This window comes from Melospiza georgiana, chromosome 20, assembly GCF_028018845.1.
Source record: "Melospiza georgiana isolate bMelGeo1 chromosome 20, bMelGeo1.pri, whole genome shotgun sequence".
NCBI classification, from domain to species: Eukaryota; Metazoa; Chordata; class Aves; order Passeriformes; family Passerellidae; genus Melospiza; species Melospiza georgiana.
The window spans coordinates 7,962,814-7,986,728 of NC_080449.1; the positions used below are offsets into that span (position 1 = coordinate 7,962,814).

The following is a 23,915-nucleotide window of genomic DNA, read 5'->3' on the forward strand; positions in this document are numbered from 1 at the left end:
AAGCTGGCCAGGAGCTGGGGGCTTTTCTCTCAGCTAGAGACACACACACATTATTCACAACCCTGCACACCAGAATGGAATTGTACATCTCAGCCAGAGTCCCAGAAATGTGCCTGGTTTTGGGATTATCTGCTGAAGGGAGGCGTTGCTGTGTTGGACACACATGCACATCCACACATCCCTGCCCAAACCATTCCCTACCAGGGTTCAGCAGCCTGAGTTTTAAAATAAAACCAATCAGCACCAAAAACATCTGCCAAGGCTTCCAGCTAAACCAGAGCATTCACCACAGGCATTCCATGGTACAACTCTCTCTTTAGATGAAATCTTTCCCCCAGGTTTCCAGTTCTCATAGGCTCCTACTGAAAAAGCACAAAGCACCTGCCCTTCCCAACACCAGCTCCAGCCACAACAGCCCATCCTCCTTTCTCCTCACATGACTAAGTTAAAAAAACAACAAACAAACAACCCAACCACTTCCTTCTCTCTTCAGTGCCAGCTGGAAAGGTCAAAGTTTGATAAAATCAAACCTTAAAGTGACCTGACGGGACCCAGCTCTGTAGGACAGACTACAGAAGAGCCAAATTATTACTCATGAAAATTCCAGTAGGAAATAATACAAAATAAAAAAAACAAAACCAAAGCCAACAGGTAGCACAAGTGAAAACGGGTCCTCACTTTTCTGAGGAGAGAACATCACACCAGCACCACACTGGAATGTGTTGAGCCACCTGTTCCATGTACATTTTACAGCTGGAGGCAAAACCCAAATCCACCCCACAGTCAGGAAGAATAATGAGGAGTAAGAGAGCAGCCCTGGGGAGTTTTAGCCTGAATTCCTCTGTGCTGAAGCAGCAGCCACAGGCAAATTCAAATTCCCACTCCCCACTGGACACATCAGGGAAGCAGCAGCTCCTGGAGAGCAATGGCTGCACCTCAACACCAACCTTTCTGTTGGGAAAGAAAAGCAACAAATCCATTTTTCTTCCTGTCTGGCTGATCAAAAGGGTCCAGTGCAACTGTATTTCTGGAATTAAATGTTTATTTAAAGATGCAGATGACTTTGTTTCATTGCTACAAGGTCAATATTCGCTTTCAAATGGAAGCACTTTATTTGATTGAATTCTGTCTCCAGAAATGAATGGACAACACCAGAACCTTTTACATTGGCAATGAAATCACAACACTGAGATGCCACCAAGATCTCGAGATCAGTGCTCAAACACACATACACACACATATACAAATAAAAAAGTGCTCAACATCATCATGTTAAAATAGAATTTGGCTTCTTTTAGGTCTTCTGTCATTTCAGGCAGGAAAACAAAAAACCAAAGAACAATATGCATCAAACTAAATGAACTTCTGAAAAATACTCAGCATTAAACACAACTTTGAGTATCAGTAAATATGTTTCTTCTCTATTTACAGGTGTTAAGAAAGGGCATTAGAGACTTTTGCTGGGGATCATGAAATTTCATAAGATGTACAGTCCACGCTGCTGGGCAAGATTAGTAAATCCAAGCAGAGTTTTTATAAACCAGTCACATATTTAGTTCTTCAGCGTTTGCCAAAGGTAAATTCTACAAAAATTATTCATTACCCTGAATAACAGCAGCAGAATAAACATGTGCAGACTATGAGATATGACTGTGACTATTTCTTAAATAAGTTTTAAGATCCAGGCTTTTGGGAACTACTTGCCAAGTTTATAAAAACTCCATACATGGTCTTTTAATAAAACTTCAGGAATCAATCAGTCAGCTAAAGCTAATGCTCCTTCTACAGCACAATTTCGAAACACAGACATTGCAATTGTTCCAATGTTCCACAGAGGCTGACAATAATATACTGTCCACCCAGATTAAATATAGAAAAGCAACCTTTGATCTAATTTTTACATAGATGGCACAACAATAGGTGAAAGTGAATTCTTAGCTGCTGATTCAACAGTGCATTGGACACGAGAATAAAAATATTGCAGCTAAAAATATTTTAAGGATACTTTTGCACACCTGTTAATTGTTCAACCCTTTAGATCCCCTGGCAGGTGGAGACCACAAAGCCACAGGTGCCAACCAGGGGATCCCATCCTGCTCTTGATCTGAAAGCTCAGTGAGCACAGCAGCAGCAGTGATAAGGCAGTGATTTATGGGTTGTGACCCTCGAGTGCTGCACAACAGCCCCTGCATTGGTGCTGCCTGTGCTCAGCACATTTGGGTTGGGTTTAAATCACAAACCTTCTGCTGGTTCATGCTGGCAACTCTTAAGCACCATCACACAACAGCTACAGGACGTACTGTAGCACCGAGGGACTTGGTAAAAACAAAAGTTGGCATCTTAAATGGAGAGAAAGGGACAGAACTATGAACACCACACATAACCCAGCTCAAAAATCCCTTCATCCCCAACACAGAGACTCTGAGATTCTGGGCTGTGTTTTGATGTGCTGACCCTGCAGGACAGCCCAGCAGGCAGCAGAACAACACTCACCTGCCTGCAAACAAACCCTGAGAGGTTTCATTTTGGGGTCACTGCCCATAGTGGCTTCCATGTCACGTTTCTCTACTTGTGGGGATTGTACAGAATATGCTGGAGTTGGACTGCAGCCAGAAGATTCCCCCAAACAAGATGAGGATCCAAGAATTAATTTGGCCCTCAGGAGCTATTTAGTGGCAACTGATTCTTGCAGGGCTCAAACATGTCCATGACTGCAAAACCCAAGCAATGGTAACAATTCAGGGGAAACCAAGTTAGAATATGGAAGTTTGTAGAAGTTTAGAGAGGGAATTAACCCTTTTTTAGGCAGCTGAAGTCCAGATCATGTGATTTTTGGAGATATTGTAGCTCTCTTACCACTGTATGACATGATAAAGTGCAGAATCACTTATCCTACTTCTGCTCCAAACCAAACCACATGAAAACAGGGTGGTCACAATTCCTGTCTGGCTGCTGGGTCCAGGTCCAGTCCATGACAAGATGGGAGAAGGAAACAGTGCAGTTTCTTTTTTTGTTTTTTTTCTTTCCTCTTTTATTTATCTAAAAAAACTCTGTTATTCCAACATGAACTGACGAGAACGCACAGGAGGTCATGCAAAAAAAGAGAAGGCAGGTCTGAAATGCTGAAAAACAAACCAACCAAAAGAAAACTGCAGAGAGATTAAACCACGAGCCACAAAATAACGTGACCCTGAGGAAGGTGGGCGCAGGCAAGGCAACAGGGCGAGCATGCAGGCTGAAACCAGAGCCAAACTGGGCTGTGAGCAGCAGCAGCAAGGGCTGCCAACCAAAATGCCACTGTCTGTGTCTGTGTGTGTCTGTGTGTGTGTGAGGAACAGCAGGGACACAGAGGGGGCAGACAGAACAAGCAGGAAAACAAGTACATACGTGAGCTTGAAGGGTTTCAGGAAACAGCAGGGTCAGAGGGGTTTAATACCTGGAATGAGCATCAGCCTGGATTTGGAAAAAGAGAAATAAAGGCTGACAAGTATTAGTGACCATCTGGGGAAGGCAGAGTGTTGAATGATGCATTGTGGATCAGATTTAATAGTGACAGACTGGGAGCCCAGTCCAGCTGCTGTGACACTGTCCCAGAGAGGCTCCCACCTCCTTCCCAGGCTCTGCTGAGAGGAACCTGCAGGTCTGGCACTGAAGGCACCACGTGAAATGCTGATGGAGCAGTGTGCACATCCAGATGGACTGAGGGACAAGGGGACAGAAGACAGACCAGAACATGCTTGGGACTCTCTGGCTGTCCAAGGACAGCCAGCAGATCTGTGACAGAAGTAGAGGGACTGGGCTGGGAGAAGTGTGTGCTATGTCTGACAGAGGGGCTGTGCCAGGCTGGCAGAAGAGTGGGAGAGGCTGATAAGGAAATCCGAGCCACAAGTAGCATGCCATGGGAAAGAGCAAGCATCTGAATGGTACTGGGATGGAATTTAGGCCTGAATTTTTCAAGTGGGAACTCCAGACAAGAGTGGGAGTCTGGCTTTCCATGGGTGTGTTTTTACTGCCTGCAGGGTAAACAGACCATTTTGTTTCTCCTTCTGTGACAAGCTCGCCCCGAGGTTCTTGCACCAGCACAAACACCTTTAGGAATCTAAAACATAAGAAAGACAAAAAGAAAGAGACTGGATTAGAAAGAGGCTGGGGGAAATGAGGTCCCTTAAGAGCAGCTCTGCCTGCAGGAGGTTAAAGGAATAAAGCAATGAAGCATCTACTGGGTTACAGGGCTTGGGAAGGCTCCTGGCTCAGAAACTCGGCACCCTCAGCCCTTCCCTGCAGCCTGGGATGAGCATCCCTGGGAGGAAAGCACAGGGGCAGGACCCTGCCAGCACCTGCTTCATGCCACTGACAAAACAAACAGCTTTTCCATTTTCTGTCAGCAAAGCAGCACTGCATCTGTTCAAGTGACAGCTCCAGAGACCATCAGTGACACTGAACAACAACAGGAAATTAAATCAAAGAATTTGCAGAGGGATCCAGAGCTTTCCTTTCCACCACAGGCTGCAGAGGCCTTTCCCTCTCAAGAGAAGCCAGGAAAATGCAGGTCAGTGAAGCAGCCCAAGCCTCCAAAGCCTCCTCTGGCCATGCCTGTTCCCACAGAATGGGGGCTGAGGACAAGTTTTGCCTCTGGCCAAGTGAAGCCACAATCCAGGACGTGGTTTGGCCCAAACTGCTGTATCCAAGGGAATACAGGATGAGTCCAAACTTCCTCTGCATTTGAGAAACCAGGGGGAACCTTCTCACCCCCTTTGCACCCACTTCCATCAAATCCTTCCAAATGACAGCACAAAGAAGTTTCCAAAGAGCCACAATAAAATATTTTTTCTTGAGAAGAATTGCATTTGTGCTTAGAATGAGAAGCAGGTCTGGGCTATTTGCTGTTCCTTAGGAGCCACTATTTTTTGCCACTAATCATTGCCATCTACTAGTTACTGTCATTAAAAAAACTCAAAAACCAAAACCTCACAGGAATGAGAAAATATAATGTTTATTAGAAGAAGACACCATGGTACATCAAGCTATAAAGAGATTCCTAACAGATGATGATTCTTTAAAAAATAAGAATAGAAACAAGACAACCACACTGGCCAGATTGAACAAACCTTAACACACAACAGCAGCTCCTGTGCAAGTCCAGGTGCAGGCAGCTGAGTAACCAAAAACACTTATCAACATCAGAGGGACTGAGCAGTTACCAAAACAGCTGGGTTAAGCAGAAGAACAGCCTATAAAACCATTTATATTTATACACATATAAAAGGATAAAAACAATTCAAATTCAAGTAACTTTAGTCTTTAAGTTATGTTATATACAATTTTTTTATATATACTGGGAGAACTAAGGGCACGTATTTAACAAAAGGATTTTTAAAAGCCACAGTCCAGTTTATAATTACCAATTCCTAAATAATTTGGCAAGCATTAAATAATCAGATATATCCTAGATAAAAAGTGCATCAGCATGGTTAACTTTTACCTATTTACTTATATAAGTCAAAGCTCTGCATGATGGTTACAGCAGAGAGCAGAGCTGCAGCACTGGGAATGCCAGAGCTGCCCATAATCTGGGCAAACTGATATCATCAGAGGTGAGGGGGAACAGGAGCCAAAATGTGAATCAGCCCACAGCTCCAAAATAGATTTTATCAAGAAGTTTAACCTCCACTCCTGCATGTCACCCACACAAAGAGCCAGGCTGTGGCTGGGAGGGAACAGCACAGTGCAGGGTTTGCACAGAGCTGGGCACTCCATGCAGGACTTTTTGCGCCACAGGATTTCACAAGATCCCTCAGTGAAAGAGTTTTGTTGCCAAGCAGATGATGAGGTACCATGGTCAGTGACACAGGGGGGGTCAGGCTCGAGCTCAAAGGCCCAACCAGCTCCTGTGTTTGAGTTCTCAGCACCAGACATCAGACAGGTACAGAAAAGCCCTGCAAGATGCTACACCCAGGTGTGCACAGAGCAGCCTCCTGCAGGAATCCCAGGGGAGCAGAGCCTGCAGCTCTCCTTTCTATTCAGAAGGACAACAGTGCTGTTTGCACTAAATGGACACCTTCAGGGCAGCACCTTCATTTCAGAGCCAGCCTGGTACCTAACAAAGTCTTTCAGTGATGGAGATGTGACATGTGCATTCATCTCTTCTAAAGAAAACCTTCTCAAACAGAGCTCTTAAAACAACCGTAGCAGCAAACCAGGAGAATAAAGGGTGGACAGGCCTATGCAAACCTACTCAGAGATTTTCTGAAGTGGTTTGTGCACATCTGGAAAAAAAAAAAAAAAAGGCAAAACAAGATAGGCATTACTGTTCTTTTTGTGACAGGGTTTGCCAACAGCCTCTGAGCAGAGGTATCCCTGTAAATGTCACCAGGAGCCCTCACACAGGGACACGCAGGGCACAGAGCCAGCTCGGCTCCTCTCAGGCTGAGATCAGGAGGGCACCTGCAGCACACAACTTACCTGTCCTGCCCAGCTCAGCCCTGCAGCACAGCCCTGACAACAGTGGCTCCAGCTGAGTGGAAAAGCAGCTTCTCACCAGCACTGAGAGTGGCACTGGGCTGCCCATGGCACTGACACAGCCTGGCCAGGCAGGAAAGGCTGGGCCAGGGCTGGGATGGCTCTGCTGGCTGGGACAGCCACAGGGGCTGCTCTGAGCTCCCACCCTTCTGCCACCAGCCTTTCGTGGTGCCAGCTGCTCAACCTTCCTTCCAAAAACAGGAAAGGATTACTAGAGTTTGCAAAGCTTTAGTATTTACAATGTTATCTTCAGGAATGTCATCGCTTCTATTTCAAGGACTGAATCAAGTCACTTCTACCAATACCTTAAAAATCAATTTGCAGCTTGCAGCAAAGTTCACCTTTTAAACACAGCAGCATTTCCTCCAAATCTTTATGCTGCATTCTTTGAAGCATTCTCTTTTAGCTTTTCTTTGAAACCAGAGACTTGAGAAATAAAAGAGGTAAACATTGTTGTTCCTATGCATTAGATATTCACAGATCTGTTTGATTTTGTTCCTGAAATCCAGCAAAATTAATGGAAAAGCTTTAAATTATCTGAAAAACCTCCATTGTGGCTACAGGCATGGCTGCAGCTGTATCAGCCTTCACCTTGGCACAGTTTGTGTTTTTACTCTGATGGAGAGGGTTGGAATGAGAGGGTCCCTTCCAACCCAAACCAGTCTGTGTTTCCATATTTCCAATCCTTCAGCCTTGTTCTGGATATAGAGGGGAATGGATGATCCATCTTTCAAAGGTTAATAAAAACCAACAGAGGGGGCTAAACTTTTTGCACTCTTTTGCATCTTAACTGAGCATGTATTTGCCAACAGGAACATAAAACTACTGTATTATGGCAAAATAAAACAAGGCCCAGACAAGGCACTGCACCAATTAAAACCCAACTCTGAACTGCTCAGATTTCAGTGCTGGTTTATAGGTACAGTCCTAGTCCTCTCTTCCTGCTGCCCATAAACCCCAAAGAAAATGGTTCAGTTTGCTTTTGACTTGGATGAAGCCACTTGTTTCACATCAAGAACTCTCAAGTCTAGGAAACACAATAATCTGAAGGATTAGGTGGCTGAATAAACACAAATTATTTAACACAATGGAATTCTCACATCCTGTTTTGAAACAGGGCTAAAATCTTTTGATTTCTCAGTGTATCCCATTACCAGGTGTTCAGCACTGGCATTTACTCCAGCCAGGTCTGCCCTGCAGCACTGCTTCCTTACACAAAACATTTGGGAGGAATTAAAAGCAATAAACAGCAGCTTACAGAGTCCAAACTCTGAATGTCTCCATTGATGTCAAGTAAGCAAAAGATTAAACCATTAGTTCTGGTCATCTGCAACAGCAAATATATCTGAAATGTAGCAAGGTGGGAAAGAACAGAGGAGCTTTCTCAATGTTTTTCCCCATTTATCAGGGACCACAGAGTGCTGTGTGGAGGGGTTTGGCAAGATCTCTCCTTCCCCTTCCACACACACTAAACTAAATTACCACCAGTTTGCAAACCAAAGGGTCCCCAGAACACAACAGGCTCTGAAAAGCTCCCACACAGACACAAACCAGCAGTCTAAATATTCCCTCCATAAAGTTCCACCGAGTGACTTTGGGACAAACAGTCTGAGATGCCCCCTGGGTATCTGAGGGGAGCCTGAAGGATCCCAAAGGGCTTTTTGTGCTTCCTGCACTAAGCTGGGCGTGCAATGGCAGTGCCAGTTGAGCAAACACTGTCCAGGCAAGGCTGCATTTCCCCTCTGCTTGCAGGAGTCCCCCACACTACCCCTCTCTGAGCAAGAAAAGCACATTTTGCAGTACAACAAGCCATAATTAGTCCACGTACGGAATAATGCACTTGGTGGCATTGTACAGACTCTTAAAAGGCTCTATCTGCAACACAGAGCAGCTTCAGGCTTGGTTTATCTCTGTGAAAGCAAATAAAACAATAATAATAATAGCATTAAATATAGGTCATAGCACCTTTGGCATTTTTGTCCAAATAGACTTCAACATAGGACGTGGGGACATAGCCCTCCTCATCTTCGTTCCTTCGGATCCGCGTCCACCCGTCCCCTTTGTCTTCTTCTATGACATAGAGCATCTCTCCTTCTGCTACTGAGATTGTTCCTTCATTCTGACCTGAAACACACAGCAACAGGCACTTCAGGCTGTGCTGCACAGCAGGAATCAGTAACTCAGACCATGGGTGGACACAGCTTTTGGTGCATCACTGGCAGCCAGAACAGGAGCTTGTGATTCAGGATGCAGCAGTGTGTACATAAAGAACCAGAAATGTGACCCTGACAGCAGAGATTTGGTTTTTTCTCTTGTAGAGCTCCTGTGCAACAGGAGAAAAATCCCTGTCTTGGTGCCTTTCTAAATAATCACACCTGATCCTCTCTTGTCCTTTGGCTATTTAAGGTTTAATGAAGGTTTCCCACTTGCCCTTGGTATATAAACTTGAAAAAGCCCAGTCAGAGTGTAGCCATGATATTTTCTGAAGAAACATTTCCTTAGGGTTTTTTCTCCTGAGAATCTGAGAGGCCTCAGGAACAAATGTAAACAATGGTTATCTGCTGCTGTGGAATGCAACAGGTGCATCTGGGATTGGTCTCATGTGGTTGTTTCTAATTAATGGCCAATCACAGTCAGCTGGCTCAGGCTCTGTCCGAGCCACAAGCCTTTGTTATCATTCCTTCTTTTTCTATTCTTAGCCAGCCTTCTGATAAAAGCCTTTCTTCTATTCTTTTAGTATAGTTTTAATATATATCATAAAATAATAAATCAGCCTTCTGAAACACGGAGTCAGATCTTCATCTCTTCCCTCTTCCTTGGACCCCTACGAGCACAGCCACAGTCAGAGAAATGAGGGTAAAGTTTGAGTGATACCTTCAAATGTATAGAGAGCTTTACACGTTCCTATGGTGGGTAGTGGTTCTTCATCATCAAACTCATCATCAAAGTCTGTTGCAGGTACTTTCATCTCAGTCTCCTGGCTTTGCTCTTCTGTGTAACTGCCATCGGGGCTGCTCAAGAGAGGAAAAACACAGCAACTATAGCAACCAACCTCAGCAGCAGAGAGAGCCACTCGGTCTCCAGGCGTGGGGCAAGGGGAGCAACTCCAGCTGGAGCAGCTCAGTGACTCCAGAGCTTGCTTGGAGCTGGCTAAGATAAGTGAGAACCCTCATTTTTACCATTAAAAGCTGTAAAAACGCAGTGGCTCACAGCAGTGAGCGAGGGGGCTGTCACACAGCTCATCATGGAAAGCAGCAATTTGAGGCTGCAGAGCCCTGGCTGTGCCTGCAGAGGCTCTGCTGAGCCCCAGCCCGTTCAGATACTGTACCTCTCCCTGTCCTGGGCACAGCTGTTCACTCCCGATGCGTTCTGAGCCTCGTAGACCCCGCTCTGGCGCCGGGGCTGCTCGCTCCGCGCCGGCAGCCGCCCCTCCACCTCCGCCAGCCAGCCCTGCCAGACAGACAGACAGACAGAGCTCACCCTGACACCCAGGCTACAGAGCAAAGACTGGTTTGTAAGCATGTTCATGTTTTCCTTTGTGTTGTTCAAATTCTGGATTGTCTTGCTGAAAAACACACTTATTGAAAAGGTAAGTTTTTTTTTGGCACTGGGTCCTGGAAACACCCTGAGAGAGAAGCAGGTAACAGCCAGCAGGAGATGATGCTGCTCCAGTCAGAACCAAGTAAAATGATGTGTGGCTGCTTAGAGCAGTCTGAGTAACACCAGAAACTCAGCAACTGCTGAATGCACAAGAACAAAAGCTGGGGAGAATGAAAGAGCCACTGATTTCAAACAGGGAGGAAAGCAATGGATAGTGAAACCACATCTGAAATTAATGGGCTGTATCTGTTTATGTTCAAAGCATAATGTAGAAAGTGAAGTCTTTTCTCAGCTGTCTAATCCTTCTCATGTAACTATAATGGGCTTCATATATTCCAAACACTCCCCTTCTGTTCTGGAGATTTTATATCACTAAGCAGCTTCCTGCTGATGGCAGACTATTCTTCAAAACATATTTCATCTGATGGCTTCCGTCTTGCTGTTAGTCTCTAAATGGTGCTTTGCATTTATGTCACTCTGATTTTCCACAGACATCTGTAACATGATGCTTCAATCTATTTAATTAATTAAATAAGCATCTGAAGCCCTCTGGGCAGTCCAGAGAGCACCACATTTTCTCTTCACCTCCACTTAGCACAATTTGTTTCCTGTGGCAAATTTAACCGTGGGCTGACTGCCACAGGAGATGTTCATGTTTGTGTTACACAAATCAGCTCAAAGACCCCAATTAATGCAAGTGCTCACACAGCCCTTGCCCTCACACACCAAAGTGCATCAACACATCTGGAAAAGCCAGGAAGGTCCTGCTCAGACCTGAGCATTTGCTGAGCTGCTTTTTACTGAAATATCTCTTGTCATACCTCGAATTTCTGCACTTCTAACCGCAGCTTTTCAATGTTCTGCCCCAGCTCTGCCAATCTGTGGTCCACGCTCGCCGCGTCTCCCATCTGGGGGTTCTTGATGTACACGTCTTTCATCTTTGTTAAGGCATCTCTGAGGGGCACAACAAAAACCAAACACATTTAGTGCAGCTGGGGGTAAATGACTTTAGTAAACTGTCTGTTCTTCACTCTGAGGTTCAACCTAAGCTGTTACAAAGGGAACTGAGAACACCCAGATGGGGTTTTTGCCCTGTATAGAACCAGCCATTGAAAAAAAAAACCAGTAAAATGATTTGCCAGAAGAGAATTTACATTGTCAGAGATAAAAAACAGTGAGTTACCTACAACATGGGAAGATATTTGATATTGATTTTTAGCCTGACACAGATTTTTATGTACTACAACAGTACCTACTTGCTCCCCTGGGCAAAATAATAACAATAAATCTCACAACCATTGCAATCTATGATAGCTCCAACTTCCTAGACTAATATCTTCCCAGTTTTCAGGGCATGGACAAACAGTTGAATCATTATCATCCATCATGGGCTGACCTCCAGTTGAGAAAGTGGAACAAAGATGTATCAATAACACAAACGGAGGGCAAACAAGAAATTCTCACCCTGCCTGTTGCAGCTTGTCTTTAGCAACCCAAATAATCCGAAAGATATTTATTTGTTTCACACTGCTTAAAAGGAAGCTGGCTGCAGATGGTTTGTGTTTGCCACAGCACAGGGACAGACAGATGGACTTGAGGCTACAAAATGTGACCCCATGTCCGGCCGAGTCCCAGGGCAGCTCCTCTCAGCTGCTGATGGACATTTCAGAGCTGAAAATGGAATTGTGGCTGGTTTTAGCACAACTATTCAGATTTTCTCCAGGCATTAGCTGGTGGGAGAGAGGTTAATGAGAGTCCCAGGGCTCAAGTTAACACTCTTTATGCTTTAGAGTTTCCCACCAAACTCCTGACAATTGGAATCCTGTGCCTTTGCCTTGTGTGTGTGGAACTGGGAAAAAGAGTGGGTGGCAAGGAAGTGGGACTGCTCTGTGCCTGAAGCCCTAAGGGACAATGTTGCAAACATATGACTCACAATTATTACTGTTTGTTTAACTCTTATTTAACTGCTGGTGCTATTTTTCTCCATCATAAACTGTCTTCATTTAAACTTCACTCTGCTGCAATTCCATATCTGATTTTAGTGTTGGTTTACTTCAGAATCAATACAGAACAGAAAGAAAAACCTAAGTTACCACAGAAGAAAAAACCAAAGCAATAAGAAATCATATAACCATGTGCAATTTTCTTTTCTTATCCATGACAGAAAATATAAAGGAGAAATTCTGGGTTAGTAGGCAAAATAAATAGGTTCTTGAAAGCAAGCTGACACAAAATGTAGGCACATGTGTACAAATGCAAAGCAGTATTTAGGAAGAGACCAGTCTTGAAATCCTCCAGGGAAGAAAAGTTCTGTGTCTCACAAACAAAACACGCTGAATCTTTAATGCAACTACAGAATGTGAACAAACACAAAGCACAAATACAGGCTGCCAGAATCAATTAAAAGTGTGTAGCTAAAATAGCCTTATTCTCAGCCAGAATGATAAATGCAGCCTTGTAGAAAAAGCATTCACAGAAGCACAGGAGTCATTATCTTGCTGCTTCCAGGAAATCTGAGCTACAGATCAGGCCATGATGCCACCATGTCAAAAGAGCCTCTCCTGTTGGGATGTACCCACATCCATCACACACAGGGGCTCTGCTCAGTGCAATTTCACTTCTCATTGCAGGGGTTTGACTCACCTTGAATCCATCTCTTTCTGAATGTCCCTGTTCAGTTCATCGACCTTCTGCTGAAGCTTCTTCCTTCTTTGCTCAGGTGGGAGATTGCTGAAGTCTTCTGGGCCTGCTCCCTGCACAGAGTGGAATGGAGGGTGGGGGGATAAGGAAAAAAATTAATAATCAGAGTCTGAAAGAATCCCTCGGGATTGCATTTTGAAAGCAGCTCACAAAAACCTGTGCAAAATCACAGTGGTCTGAAGCATTGTTCTTGTTTGTAGTGTGTTATCAGTCCCTGAATGGTGAGGAATCTGGATGCCCTCAAAATGATCCCAGGAACATCCTGCTTCCCTAACAGTGGCTAATGGAAGATCAGCTGGAGAATTCCAGAATTCAACAGCAAAGATGAGAAATTATTTTTATCTACAATTTTATCATCAATTTTTTTTTTTTAACAGTGTTCCCTTCTCATGGAAAGCTGATCCTTCCTGCCTTCTTTCACTCAGCTACAAACAGCATTCCTATAAAAACAGTTCCCAGCTTTTATTCCCATGCCACAGTTGTACTTCTCCTGTGCACTGCTGACTGACTGCTGGTCCAACACAGTTCATTTATGTCAGGGCTCTCCTGAACACACCAAGCTAACAGAGGCATTCCCCACTGGACTCTGCAATTTAAAAAACATGCTGCTTACTTTCCAGGGTCCACATTCCACGCCAAAGTCTCTCAGTTTTTCCTCTCTCACTTGTACTCACATAAAAACCAGAAGTTATATCAAAGCCATGGAATCAGTTTGAAATTATAACCAAGGGAAAAAAAAAATAAAAAGTGAAGACCACAGTGGTTACCTTTGTGTGATTCTGCTTGAAAACCCCTTTTCTGCCTTCTGCTATGTCTCCTCTTGATTGCCTCCATTTGATATAGCAGATAGATGACACATAAAACACATCCACACTCTTTTCTTCACAGTAACACCTATTTTTGTCTTGCCAGAAGGCAATGGAGGCAGATTGGGTGGGCTATACTGAACACATTAATACTGATTAGTTGCACCATAAAGGAGTGAGGTTCTTGTGCATGAGCCTGAATTTGGGCAGGTTTTGCTCGTTTTGGCTTCTGCTCACTCCCTGTCCCATTTCTAAGGGGGAATATGGGAGATAGAAGGATAAAACCACAAAGCTGAGTAACCAAATTCAGTGAGCTGATGGACCACTGAGAGCCTGTGAGCAGGGCTGGGCCATGAGTCTGCTAAAACTCCAAATTTCTCTCTGAGGAGAGGGATTTAGAGGAGTCACTGCCACACAAGCTGCTCACTAGACCTTGGCTCTGTACTGAATGTGCTGGGACTCTGTGACTTTGTCCTGCAGCTGCTGCTCAAAACCAAAGAGTGGAGAGTCAGAGGGCTGGAGGACAGCCACACACAGGTCACCTTCTCCTCCATCCCAAAGTCACAGAGCAGGCCTGAGGAAACTGCTGCTGTAGTGACTGTCAGCCCAAGATGGCATGTGCTCCTAGTGAAGCCTTGATCATCTCTGCAATCATACTTAAAACTCCGTTTGTGAGACAATGAGAAAGCAAATTTAAGACAAATTACTAAGAAAGTTATGCTGATTCTGAAACTTTCCCCACACGGAGTCCTACCAGTGCTTACATTACTTGATGTGCCTGGTAGAGGAGAGATCTATTTTAATTTATTCTTTAACATTTAGATTTTCCTTGACAGCAACTCCCACATCAAAACAGATATGAGAGTGATGCCATCTATTTTATGGATAATCCACACTAAAGCCACACACATCTTTTTAAGGCAAAGCATCTGGAGGCAGCTTTGTAAACAAACAAGCACTTACAGGAAAATCTAGATAACATTCTGACATATCCTCCTTATTTCTAAGCAGAAGAGACAGGCTTGAAAATGTCCCCAGCTGTACATTAGTACAATGCAACAGAGTGAAATTTGGAAAAGCATCATTTTGGTATCTCATTTTTGATTCTTCAAGCTGATTGAAAAGTTCTAAGCTGGACTAAATCCAGCAGCCTGGCTCACAATGCTTCAGACCAAGGCAGGAGTTGATGGAGCTGCCCCCCAAGGCTGGGAGGTGACCTCACTCTGGCTTTAGGCTGTGCTCAGGAATTTCCCATCAGAACCTGGAGCCCCTGCTCCAAAAAGGAGAGTCAAGAGCCGTTTTTGCACATGCTGGGCACATTTCATGCTCTCAAGCACAAACACACCTGGGCTACCTCTCAAGCTGTGGGCATTGCCTACGTTTTTAGAAATGCTGCAGCAGTGAGGTGAGGGGAAAGCTGTGCTATTTCTGGTGTGCTGCTCACAAGGTGTCCTTGCAGAAAGAGATTGAGTTAGGATTCAAATTGTCCCAAGATGAAGGACTGTGAAAACAGAGCCTTCCAGAGTTTCTGCACTGAAGCTACATGTGAGAACAGGAGCTTTCTCAGCCCCAGTTTTTGCTCTTGCATAGTGAGGATCCAAGAGGAGATTTTAAAAAGCTGCTTTTCTCCGTCTGAGGGGAAAATGGATCTCAGCCCTCCCTGCACATCTTTTCAGTTTCTGCAATTCCCAGGGAAAGGCCACGTCAGCCATTTTTGGAGGATTTATTCCCACATGCAAAGGCTTAACTCAGCTGCACAACACACTTGCACTGTGACCAAGAAAATGAGTGGAAATCTGCTATAAATGCAGTGGACTCCCAGGACAGTGGCTTGGCAACAGCCAAAAGGAGGTTTGCAATTATTCCAGGCACCCCCATCATTCCTCACACCCACCACAGGTCTTCAGAGAGAAGCAAAGGAGCCCAAGAAAGTCACTGTGCTGCCAGAGCAGCAGCAGGACCCAAAATTGCCAGGGATGCTCCAGGCCCAGCTCTGGTGGCCCATGATGAGCTGGATGAGCTGCCATGAGCAGAAGAGGCCCCCAGTGATGTGTTCAAGCACAAGATAAATGTAGAATCCCAGAATAATTTGTGTTGGAGGAGATCTTTAAGCTCATCTTGTTCCACCCCTCTGCCATGGGCAGGGACACCTTGCACTGTCCCAGGCTGCTCCAGCCCTGTCCAGCCTGGCCTTGGGCACTGCCAGGGATCCAGGGGCAGCCACAGCTGCTCTGGGCACCCTGTGCCAGGGCCTGCCCGCCCTCACAGGGAAGGGAAAGAGCACCCAAAGGCACAAACTGGTGAGGAATAAGAGAGCCTGGAAGCTGACACAGCTTAGGTGCCTCTGAGGTCCTCAAATGCCATCACTGCCTCGTGTGTTTGCACAAGGTGAGGCAGCAAACCAGGCACATTCTGCTGCTGAGGGGCTCTCCAGGGCCAAAGGAATGTGGCCAAGCTGTGGGACACAGCAAGGTGTGGAGTGTCTCAAGCAAAACAGTACCTTGTGCATGGAGTTCAGCAGTAATGTGCTTTCCCAGCTCTGTAACATCTTTATCTTACCATACTTCAAGTAACCTTCCCAGCTGCATCCAAGATGGAATGTAAGATTCACACAGACTCATATCTCTCAATTTGCAAAGTAAAATCAGATTGAGTTAACCTTGTTAAGGTTAAGGTTTACAGAACTTTAATTAATGTCATTATTGGTTATTCTGAAGAACTACATAGGGCTGTAAAATGTAGGTGATAATGATGCAGATTTCCAGTAATACTGGACATGGAAAGCAAACTTTGCAGCTACTTTAAACAGAAAGACATGCATGGCTCTCTGGAAAAAGTCCAGTAAGCACAGACACCTTTATTTTAATTTTTCCCCTTATTTAATGTTTTAATGTATACTTATACAGTAAGTAGAATTGCTCAGTACTGTTGTTCTACATTTTCATAGCCCTAGATTATAAAAGTGAAAACTAATCTATATATTAGAGTTAATTTTTTAGCAGCTCATTAGAAGACTGAATTCTGATCACCTCTAATAGACTCCAGACCTGTGTATTCAGATTTATCTGATAAATGTCAAAAAAAGCAAACACAAAGAAGAAACAAATTTAACAGTTAATTTCAGTGGCATGTCACATGTGGCACAGTGCACATTAAACACACACAGTAAATTGTGATTAAAACACAGGACAGGCATGCTGTAAATGTGCTTACCAGCTTGAGAGAAAGCTTCATGTAAAATTGGAGAGATACAGGGTGGGGGGAGAGAGAGAAAAAACAACAATGCATCAGTAGAAGAGGAACTTTTTGAGGTTGATGTTACAATAAAATGACACAATCCCCTTGCTGTTGGAAGGCAAAATGGGTCACACTAACAGATCTGTGCAAAAGTTCACAAGATGGGCTTGGGCAGCTGCCATGACCTGGCCAGAAATGGGAATGGGAAGTGCAGGACCTGGGCACAGGTGAGATCAGACCTGGACTGACTGACAACAGCTACACCAACACCACTGGGAGCTCCCATCCCATCACTGAGGTGGGAAAAACTCACAGCTGGCAAATGCATGGGTGTCACTTTAGATCAAAAATGTGCTGAAATGCATCAGCCCCTTGATTGAAGGGCTCTGGGGGGGGTCAGCCCTGAGCCAAACCTCAGAGAGAGCAGAGGAGAGGAACAGCTCCAGCAGCACCCAGCACCATGGACCCCCAGGGAATGCCTGGCTCTTGGCTACAGCCAAAGGACAACACCCCTGGACTTCCCTGAGGACTGCAGAGTGCTGCCCAGGCAGGCACAGAAAGCCATTTCACATTCTTGGACAATTCAGAAATAAATACTCAGACTCAAACGTACTCTGGCCATAGTCGGACGAGGTCAGGCCCAAGGAGGAGGAAAAAAAACATCTATTCTCCTGACACCAAATTGGTTCTATGACAGCATGGTAAGACATTGTTCAACCTCCTTAAATGATATACATGATCTAATTCTTCAGAAGTTACCACATTTCCTGGGACAGAGCCCAAATATTATCTTTTAGTTACTCTGGGGAAGTAGGACTGAAAGCAGAGTGTGCCCATGGAGCAGAGCCTGCCCTGCCTCACCTGCACACAGCTCTGGGCAGGTGCCCCAGGAACTCCCAGGTGAACAACTGTGCCTGGGCACTCAACCACCAAAATTCCCAAAGCCTCTTCCATCATTGCAAAATGACAGAGCAGCTGCAGCTCAGAGATTGCCAAGAGATAGAGGGGCTGACAGTGCTCAGTTCTGTGCCAAGCACAAGGGAGCTGCTGCTCAGCATCTAAAGCCAGACAGAAAAGAGAATCCAAACTCCACCCAGCCTCCTCCTCCTCCTCCAGCAAGGGGCACTGAGCTGCCTGCCAGCTCTTGGGGCAGTTGTGAAATGCTCCAGCTACCCAACAAACTTGAGGTGCATAAAAGCACACACTCCGTGTTAGCAACAGCTGGAAGGTAAAAGCTGGAAAATGCCTCTCTCCAGGCAAGGATTTGTGCTGCCAGACTTAGGAACCTCTTTCCATTCAAGTTCTCTGTCACTACCAACAGCTCCTGGCAATATGTTCTCAAACAGATGCTTCATTTCTAGCAAAAACACAGTTCATTAGGATGGAATTTAAAATAAAGGCTCCACACCTCTTGTGGGCAGCTGATTTTAATAATACACTTATTTTTTCCCCCCAAAATAACAATTTACATTAGTTACCAGGATTTTTACAGCAACACATGCCAGCCATTCAAGGCAAATAAATGATCTTGAAATAACTGAAATGCTGCATGTGAGCTGACCCTTCAGTGACAAGGCAGCAGTGACACTTCCCTCTGCAGTCCAGTCCATTAGGGAACAAACACATGATAATAATCACAGTGCCATGAAGAAATTCACCCTCTGAGCTAAAGAGGCCATTAAAAAAATAAAGCAAACAAAACCAATCCATTGGAGAGAGCAATCATAGAAGGAGAAAGAATGGTCTGAAGAAATTCAGCGTAGGCAGCTTGTGTTTGCATCATTGCTTTAGCACTCCTGTGAACTTTAGCATAGACATGATCAGCACAAATTGAGATTCTTGTACATAGATACAGACAAGACTCATGGTGCAGAATAAATATTTACCTATGAAGCACTCTAAAAGGCACAAATGTATGCTACATGCTCTAGTGGCTAAACACTACTCACTCTAAAGGCACTAAATACTGCGGAGAATCATCTGCATCAAGGCTATTCTTTTGCTGCAAATTCAGCAAATTTGAAAGGGATTATAGACACTGTATGCCCAATTCTTTTGCTGTTAAGTATGACAAAAATAGAGAACTTATTAATAGCATTTCCAAATAGTACATCAGGGATTGTTATAACCAGTATAAATAAAGCAGTTCATAGGCTGGAAACAATGAAATGCTGAAATAAGTCATGTTCACAGTTTTCCATTTCTGAAATTTATCGGTAATTTTACGTGACAGTGATTCAGTTTCTATAAACAAATATAAGCAGATTGAAAATAAATCTGCATTAAACACTACATAACTACTTTTGCCCATTCTATTGGCTTTTCACAGCTAGAAACTTGCTCACAGCTCCTGGGAGAACAAAGGCGTTTTCCTCCCGAATGATCAAGTAAGTTACATTTCCTTGAAATGAGCAAATGTGTTTCAAGCTGTCAATTTAAACCAAGCCTAGCTTAGTCTTGCAGGGAAAATAATGAAGAGTCTAAGAGCCACAAGCTTCAATAACACATGAGAGCATGAAAGCCAGCAGGTCCATGTGTTATTGGACAGTCACGGCCACTAACCTCACTTACAGAAAACAGGGTTGAAATAAATCACTGGACTTCCATACATACAACCAAGAGGTAATTTTATTTTCTTTTTTTTTTTTTTTTTTTTAGTGGCCCTGTAATAATCTCCCCATGCTCTGCTTTGTCCAAGCAGCAGATTTAGAGGTCACGTATCTTGATTCCATGAACTATCATCATTATAGACAGCTCACAGAAGCTTCCAAAGGCTCTAGGGAATGCTTCACAACCAAGGCACAGAATTCCTGTCCATCAGGGCTCGCGATGCTCAAGACTGCATTCATTAAACAATTTAAAATAAATGTGCAGAACCTGTTCGCAACACTTTGAATTTCACAGGTCCAGCTATTTTAATGGTGCCAATTTCAGCATTTCCAGGACTAGCAGACATTATCTTTCCTGCACATCACACTTTAAGCTGCCACTTGCCTCCCACCAAATTTTCCTCGGCTCTTTGCCAAAGCACATTCCCACAGCACACTGGGGCCGGCGTTGTAAGTGGGGTTAGCGACTGTGTAGCAACAGTATGGGCTGATCACACCATACTCAGACTTACAACATATTCCCTAGCCTCAACGGCACACGTGGGTGTCCCTAAAGTCCTCTTCATGAGTTCTTTGTGAATATACAAAGACTGTGTCTGCTGGTGAGTCAGCAAGAGAAAACACACATTGGTTACACCGGGGATGAGCGCGGCACCTCTGCGTTCACTGCTTCTACAGCAAAAGGCAGCTTGGTGTTTGACCACCCTCAAAGGGCAGAGTGGGAGCCTCCGGGGAGCCAGGTGGATATTAAGAGTTCAGCATGCTCAGAGAGATCAGAAAATGTGGTATTTTTAAATGCTTGTTTAAATACCAAGGTCAGAAGGCATCTCTCTCGGTGCTAGGACAAACTATGGGTTTAATGACCCCACCCGCCAAAAAGTCCCCGTGCTGGCACAGAGAGAGACTTTGGAACAAGTGTTCCTAGGGCAGGGAGCAGAGCAGGCTGCAGAAGGGGTGGTTTGCTGGCTGCCTCTGCATGCTCACAGAACACCAAAGTCCTGATCAGTGGGGCAGATTCAGAGCTGGGTGTCGAGGGACAGGAGTGCACAGAGTGTCAGAGGGGACGGGCGGGGAGGGACACAGCAACGGGTGCAATGGAAATAAAATCACATTGTAATGAACTCAACAACTTCCACTAGAAAGGAAACCACAAAATTTCCTCCGTGTGCTTTATGGAACCGGGATGCTGGCAGCAATGTCTGCCCCAGCTCCCAGACCATCCTCCCTGCTCAGCCCCTTCCCAGGCCCTGGGGAGAGGGAGGGGAGCCAAGTCCAGCACTTGGAGTCATTCAAAGGTGCAAGTTCTACCCCTGGATGTTGTTAGTTTGGAGGATTGCTCTTTTAAAAAATGGTGCTGATGTTACTGCTGCTGCAGCAATAAAATTAAAGAACACAAAATTAATACCAACCAGCAGAATACTGAGTTTCCTTTGTCCTCAAAATGGAATTAGAAAAAGCAGAGCAAGCATAAATGAAATTATAAGTTATGTAACGGGTTCCTCTTTCTTTGTGCTCTTCTGGCTTTAACTTCCCTAAAGAGATGAAGTTGATTTGAAGTGCTACACTAATTTTATGGTGTCTTTTAAAGCAGCTATTAGAAAAAAACACAAAAAATGTATGACAGTTTTCTCCTTCTCCTAGCTCTGATCCACAATAAGTGCTCTAACAGTTTTATGGTATTCTCTATAATGGACATTTCTGCTGCTGGGATTAGAAGAAAAAAGCTTTGAGGGAAATTCAAAAATGTGATTAGAAAACCATAGACACTGACAAGAGTCAGCACCTAAATATTTAATTTTTTTTTAACAGACTAGGATTTCATATTGGCAGTGACCACTGATACTGGTATTGGTGCCTCCACATTAACCTTGCATCTGTTGTGAATTGTTCAGGCATCTGTTTCCTTCCATGAAAACAAGATTCATTGGATTTTTGGTTTGGAAGCAAAATTAAAACCAGACTGGGCACAGAACATATCATAGTTAATTATATAATGTGTTTTAACAGTCACCAGTGATTTTGCCAAATGCAACCTAAGATGCTAAACCAAAATTTTAAAAGGCAATTGCTAAAACACTCTCCCATCTCCAGACACATTGTGATTTCCCAGATTTCATGGAGGAGCTGCATGGAATCCATTCCTGTGTTGTGTTTCAAGGATCAATTACAATGTGCAATTCCTGCCGCTGGAATTTATCCTGTTATGGTCTCAGGACTTGCTCATGTCAAAGAGTTACTTTTCTTTTCCTATTCCTAAGACAGTGCAAAAAAGGAGTGTGATCCCATTTTTTCTGAAGTAAACTTTTTTTCCCTGGCTTTGTAGGATCTGAGAGCTCAGGTTAGCAAGAAATCCAGGGAGCACCTGCTTGGCAATTTGGCTGAATACTCTAAAATAAGACTTAAAGAGCCTTGTGGGCACCTTCACTGAAGGTGTCTGGAGTGGAATTCTGCCAAGGAACAAACCCAGCAGTGCAGAGACAATTCAGAGCAAATGAAATGATCCAGAGTTCCAACTCCTGTTACACTGTGCTGCCCTGCTGGTCCCTGCATGACCTTCCAAAAAGCTGCTTCCCTGATGTACAGATCAAATGTTCTTTTTCACCTGATAAATTTAAAGGATTTGTGGGTGGTTCTTGATTTTCTTTTTGCCTGGTCAGAATGATTTTATTTTTGAAGGTCATAAGGCACTTTGATGATCTCTTAGTCTAACCATTTGTAAAATACAAATCACCAAGGAGCTCTAAAATGTGAATTTGACAAGTGTCCAAATGAGGCAGAGCAAGTTGCCAGAGGTTTTCAGCCTCTCCTCCTCCTCCATATCTCTAAATGATCCAAGGGGCCTGAGTTCATCCCTCTGGGATGAGAGATGATGGTATGAACACTGGACTCCAAATCCTCAGGATGAGTCAGGCAGGAAAAGTATTTACACACAAACATCCTGGTAGCTGAGAGGGGAAGGAAATGAAATAGCAAAAGAACACAGTGAAAGGTTTAAATGGAGATTTAGCAATAGCCCTTCCTTGCACATTCTCAATGAATGTGTCAGCAGAAATTTGAGGGATTCCAGAGAAGACTATAGGTCATTGTTCTCATTACTTTGCCTTTCACACAAAGGGCTTAAAACAATATGGCATGCAGAATTCTTAAGGTGTGCTTGGATTTCTTAGATAGTTCAAATATAAAATAATGGCCTTCCTTCAGGAACTGTGATAAGCAATTAGTTATAATTGCTTATATGGCCAAGCAATCAGTCAGTAGGGATTCATACATTTGAAATACAAACTGGTGAAGTGCCCATGGAACTGCAAACCAGTATTTTTAAGCAGGAAATACTCATTTCAACATTCTGTTCTCTGAATGCCACTGTGGAGCATTACATTGCCACACACCCCCTGACCTCCAGCAGTGCCCAGGACAAGGAGGGCTCCAGGTGCCACCCCTGGAGTGGTGCCACTACCCAGCACACCCTCAGCTCTGCTGCTGCACGAGCAGAACTGAAACTCTGCCTCCACCTGGAAAAACCACAGAGAGAAGATTCTGAGCCAAAATGCAACTGAGGTAAGGAGGGACACGTTCAGAACCTGCCTTTGGACAGCTTAGAAACTTCCCACTTCCCCAGTGAAACAGGGATGGGAAGAAATGGGATTTTTTGTGTTCTGAGTGTCCCATTAAATGGCAATTTGGTAGCAAAGAACTGAAACTGTTTAAAACATCTCTATTTGTGATGTTCTGTCTGTAACCAGATGAGACAGTGCATTGTTTACAGCACTGCTCTCAGTTCTTTGTAACCAGCCACTGAAGTTCCCCATGGAAATCATCTCTGCTTTTATACAGCTCCAATCCTCAGACCTAAATGAGTGCCTGGAGCAGCATTTGGGCTTTTTAAAGTAGTCACTTCCTCACTGTCTGCTCTGAAAAACATTAAAAATACTGAACACTTTTGTCTCCTTCCTGTAATTCTTAGAGGAGAAAATAATTCTGAGGGTTTCACCTAGGAGGCAAAGCCATGCTGTACCAGCAAATTTTCAGTAGAAATTGTGCTATGTATGGAAGATAAAGTCCTATTTTTGTTTAAAAAATGGCAAATTTCATCTCAGGGACCTGACATTTTATTTACTGCTTATGAAGACCACCAATGAGAGGATTTAATTCCACACAAACACTTCAACATTGGTTTATGAATATAACCACAGCTGCTGTCAGCAACAGGAACAGCAGCTGACCTGAAAAAGAAGGAAATATGGCCTGAGGTTTGTCAGCAGCAAAGGAGACAGGGACACTGAGCTTGGAACAGTGGCGTTGTGTCACAAAATGTGGGTCCAGTGTGACCTAAACCCAGGTGAACCCCCAAATCAGCCCTGGAGGCTTTCAGCATCTTTCCACCACACAATGTTTTAACCAGTTTAAACACACTGCACTGCAGCTGCTGGCAGGGGAATCCCAA

At 44.2% G+C, this 23,915-nt stretch overlaps 1 protein-coding gene across 19 annotated transcripts in view; it reads right to left on the bottom strand.

Annotated features, from left to right (window-relative positions):
• Positions 1-1,024: 1,024 nt before the first annotated feature.
• The window catches only part of FNBP1 (formin binding protein 1), a 92,765-nt gene continuing 69,874 nt past the window's right edge, over positions 1,025-23,915 (bottom strand). For 6 of the 19 annotated variants that reach the window (XM_058038430.1, XM_058038424.1, XM_058038421.1 and 3 more), the window contains 8 exons: positions 19,984-20,070; positions 16,839-16,853; positions 12,763-12,872; positions 10,941-11,073; positions 9,848-9,969; positions 9,394-9,533; positions 8,485-8,643; positions 4,974-6,266 (listed from right to left, as the gene is read on the bottom strand). In XM_058038430.1, coding sequence (XP_057894413.1) covers positions 6,232-6,266; positions 8,485-8,643; positions 9,394-9,533; positions 9,848-9,969; positions 10,941-11,073; positions 12,763-12,872; positions 16,839-16,853; positions 19,984-20,070 — 801 coding nt within the window. In that variant the 3' untranslated portion in view covers positions 4,974-6,231. The other 13 variants (XM_058038433.1, XM_058038423.1, XM_058038429.1 and 10 more) reach the window with 8 other exon arrangements.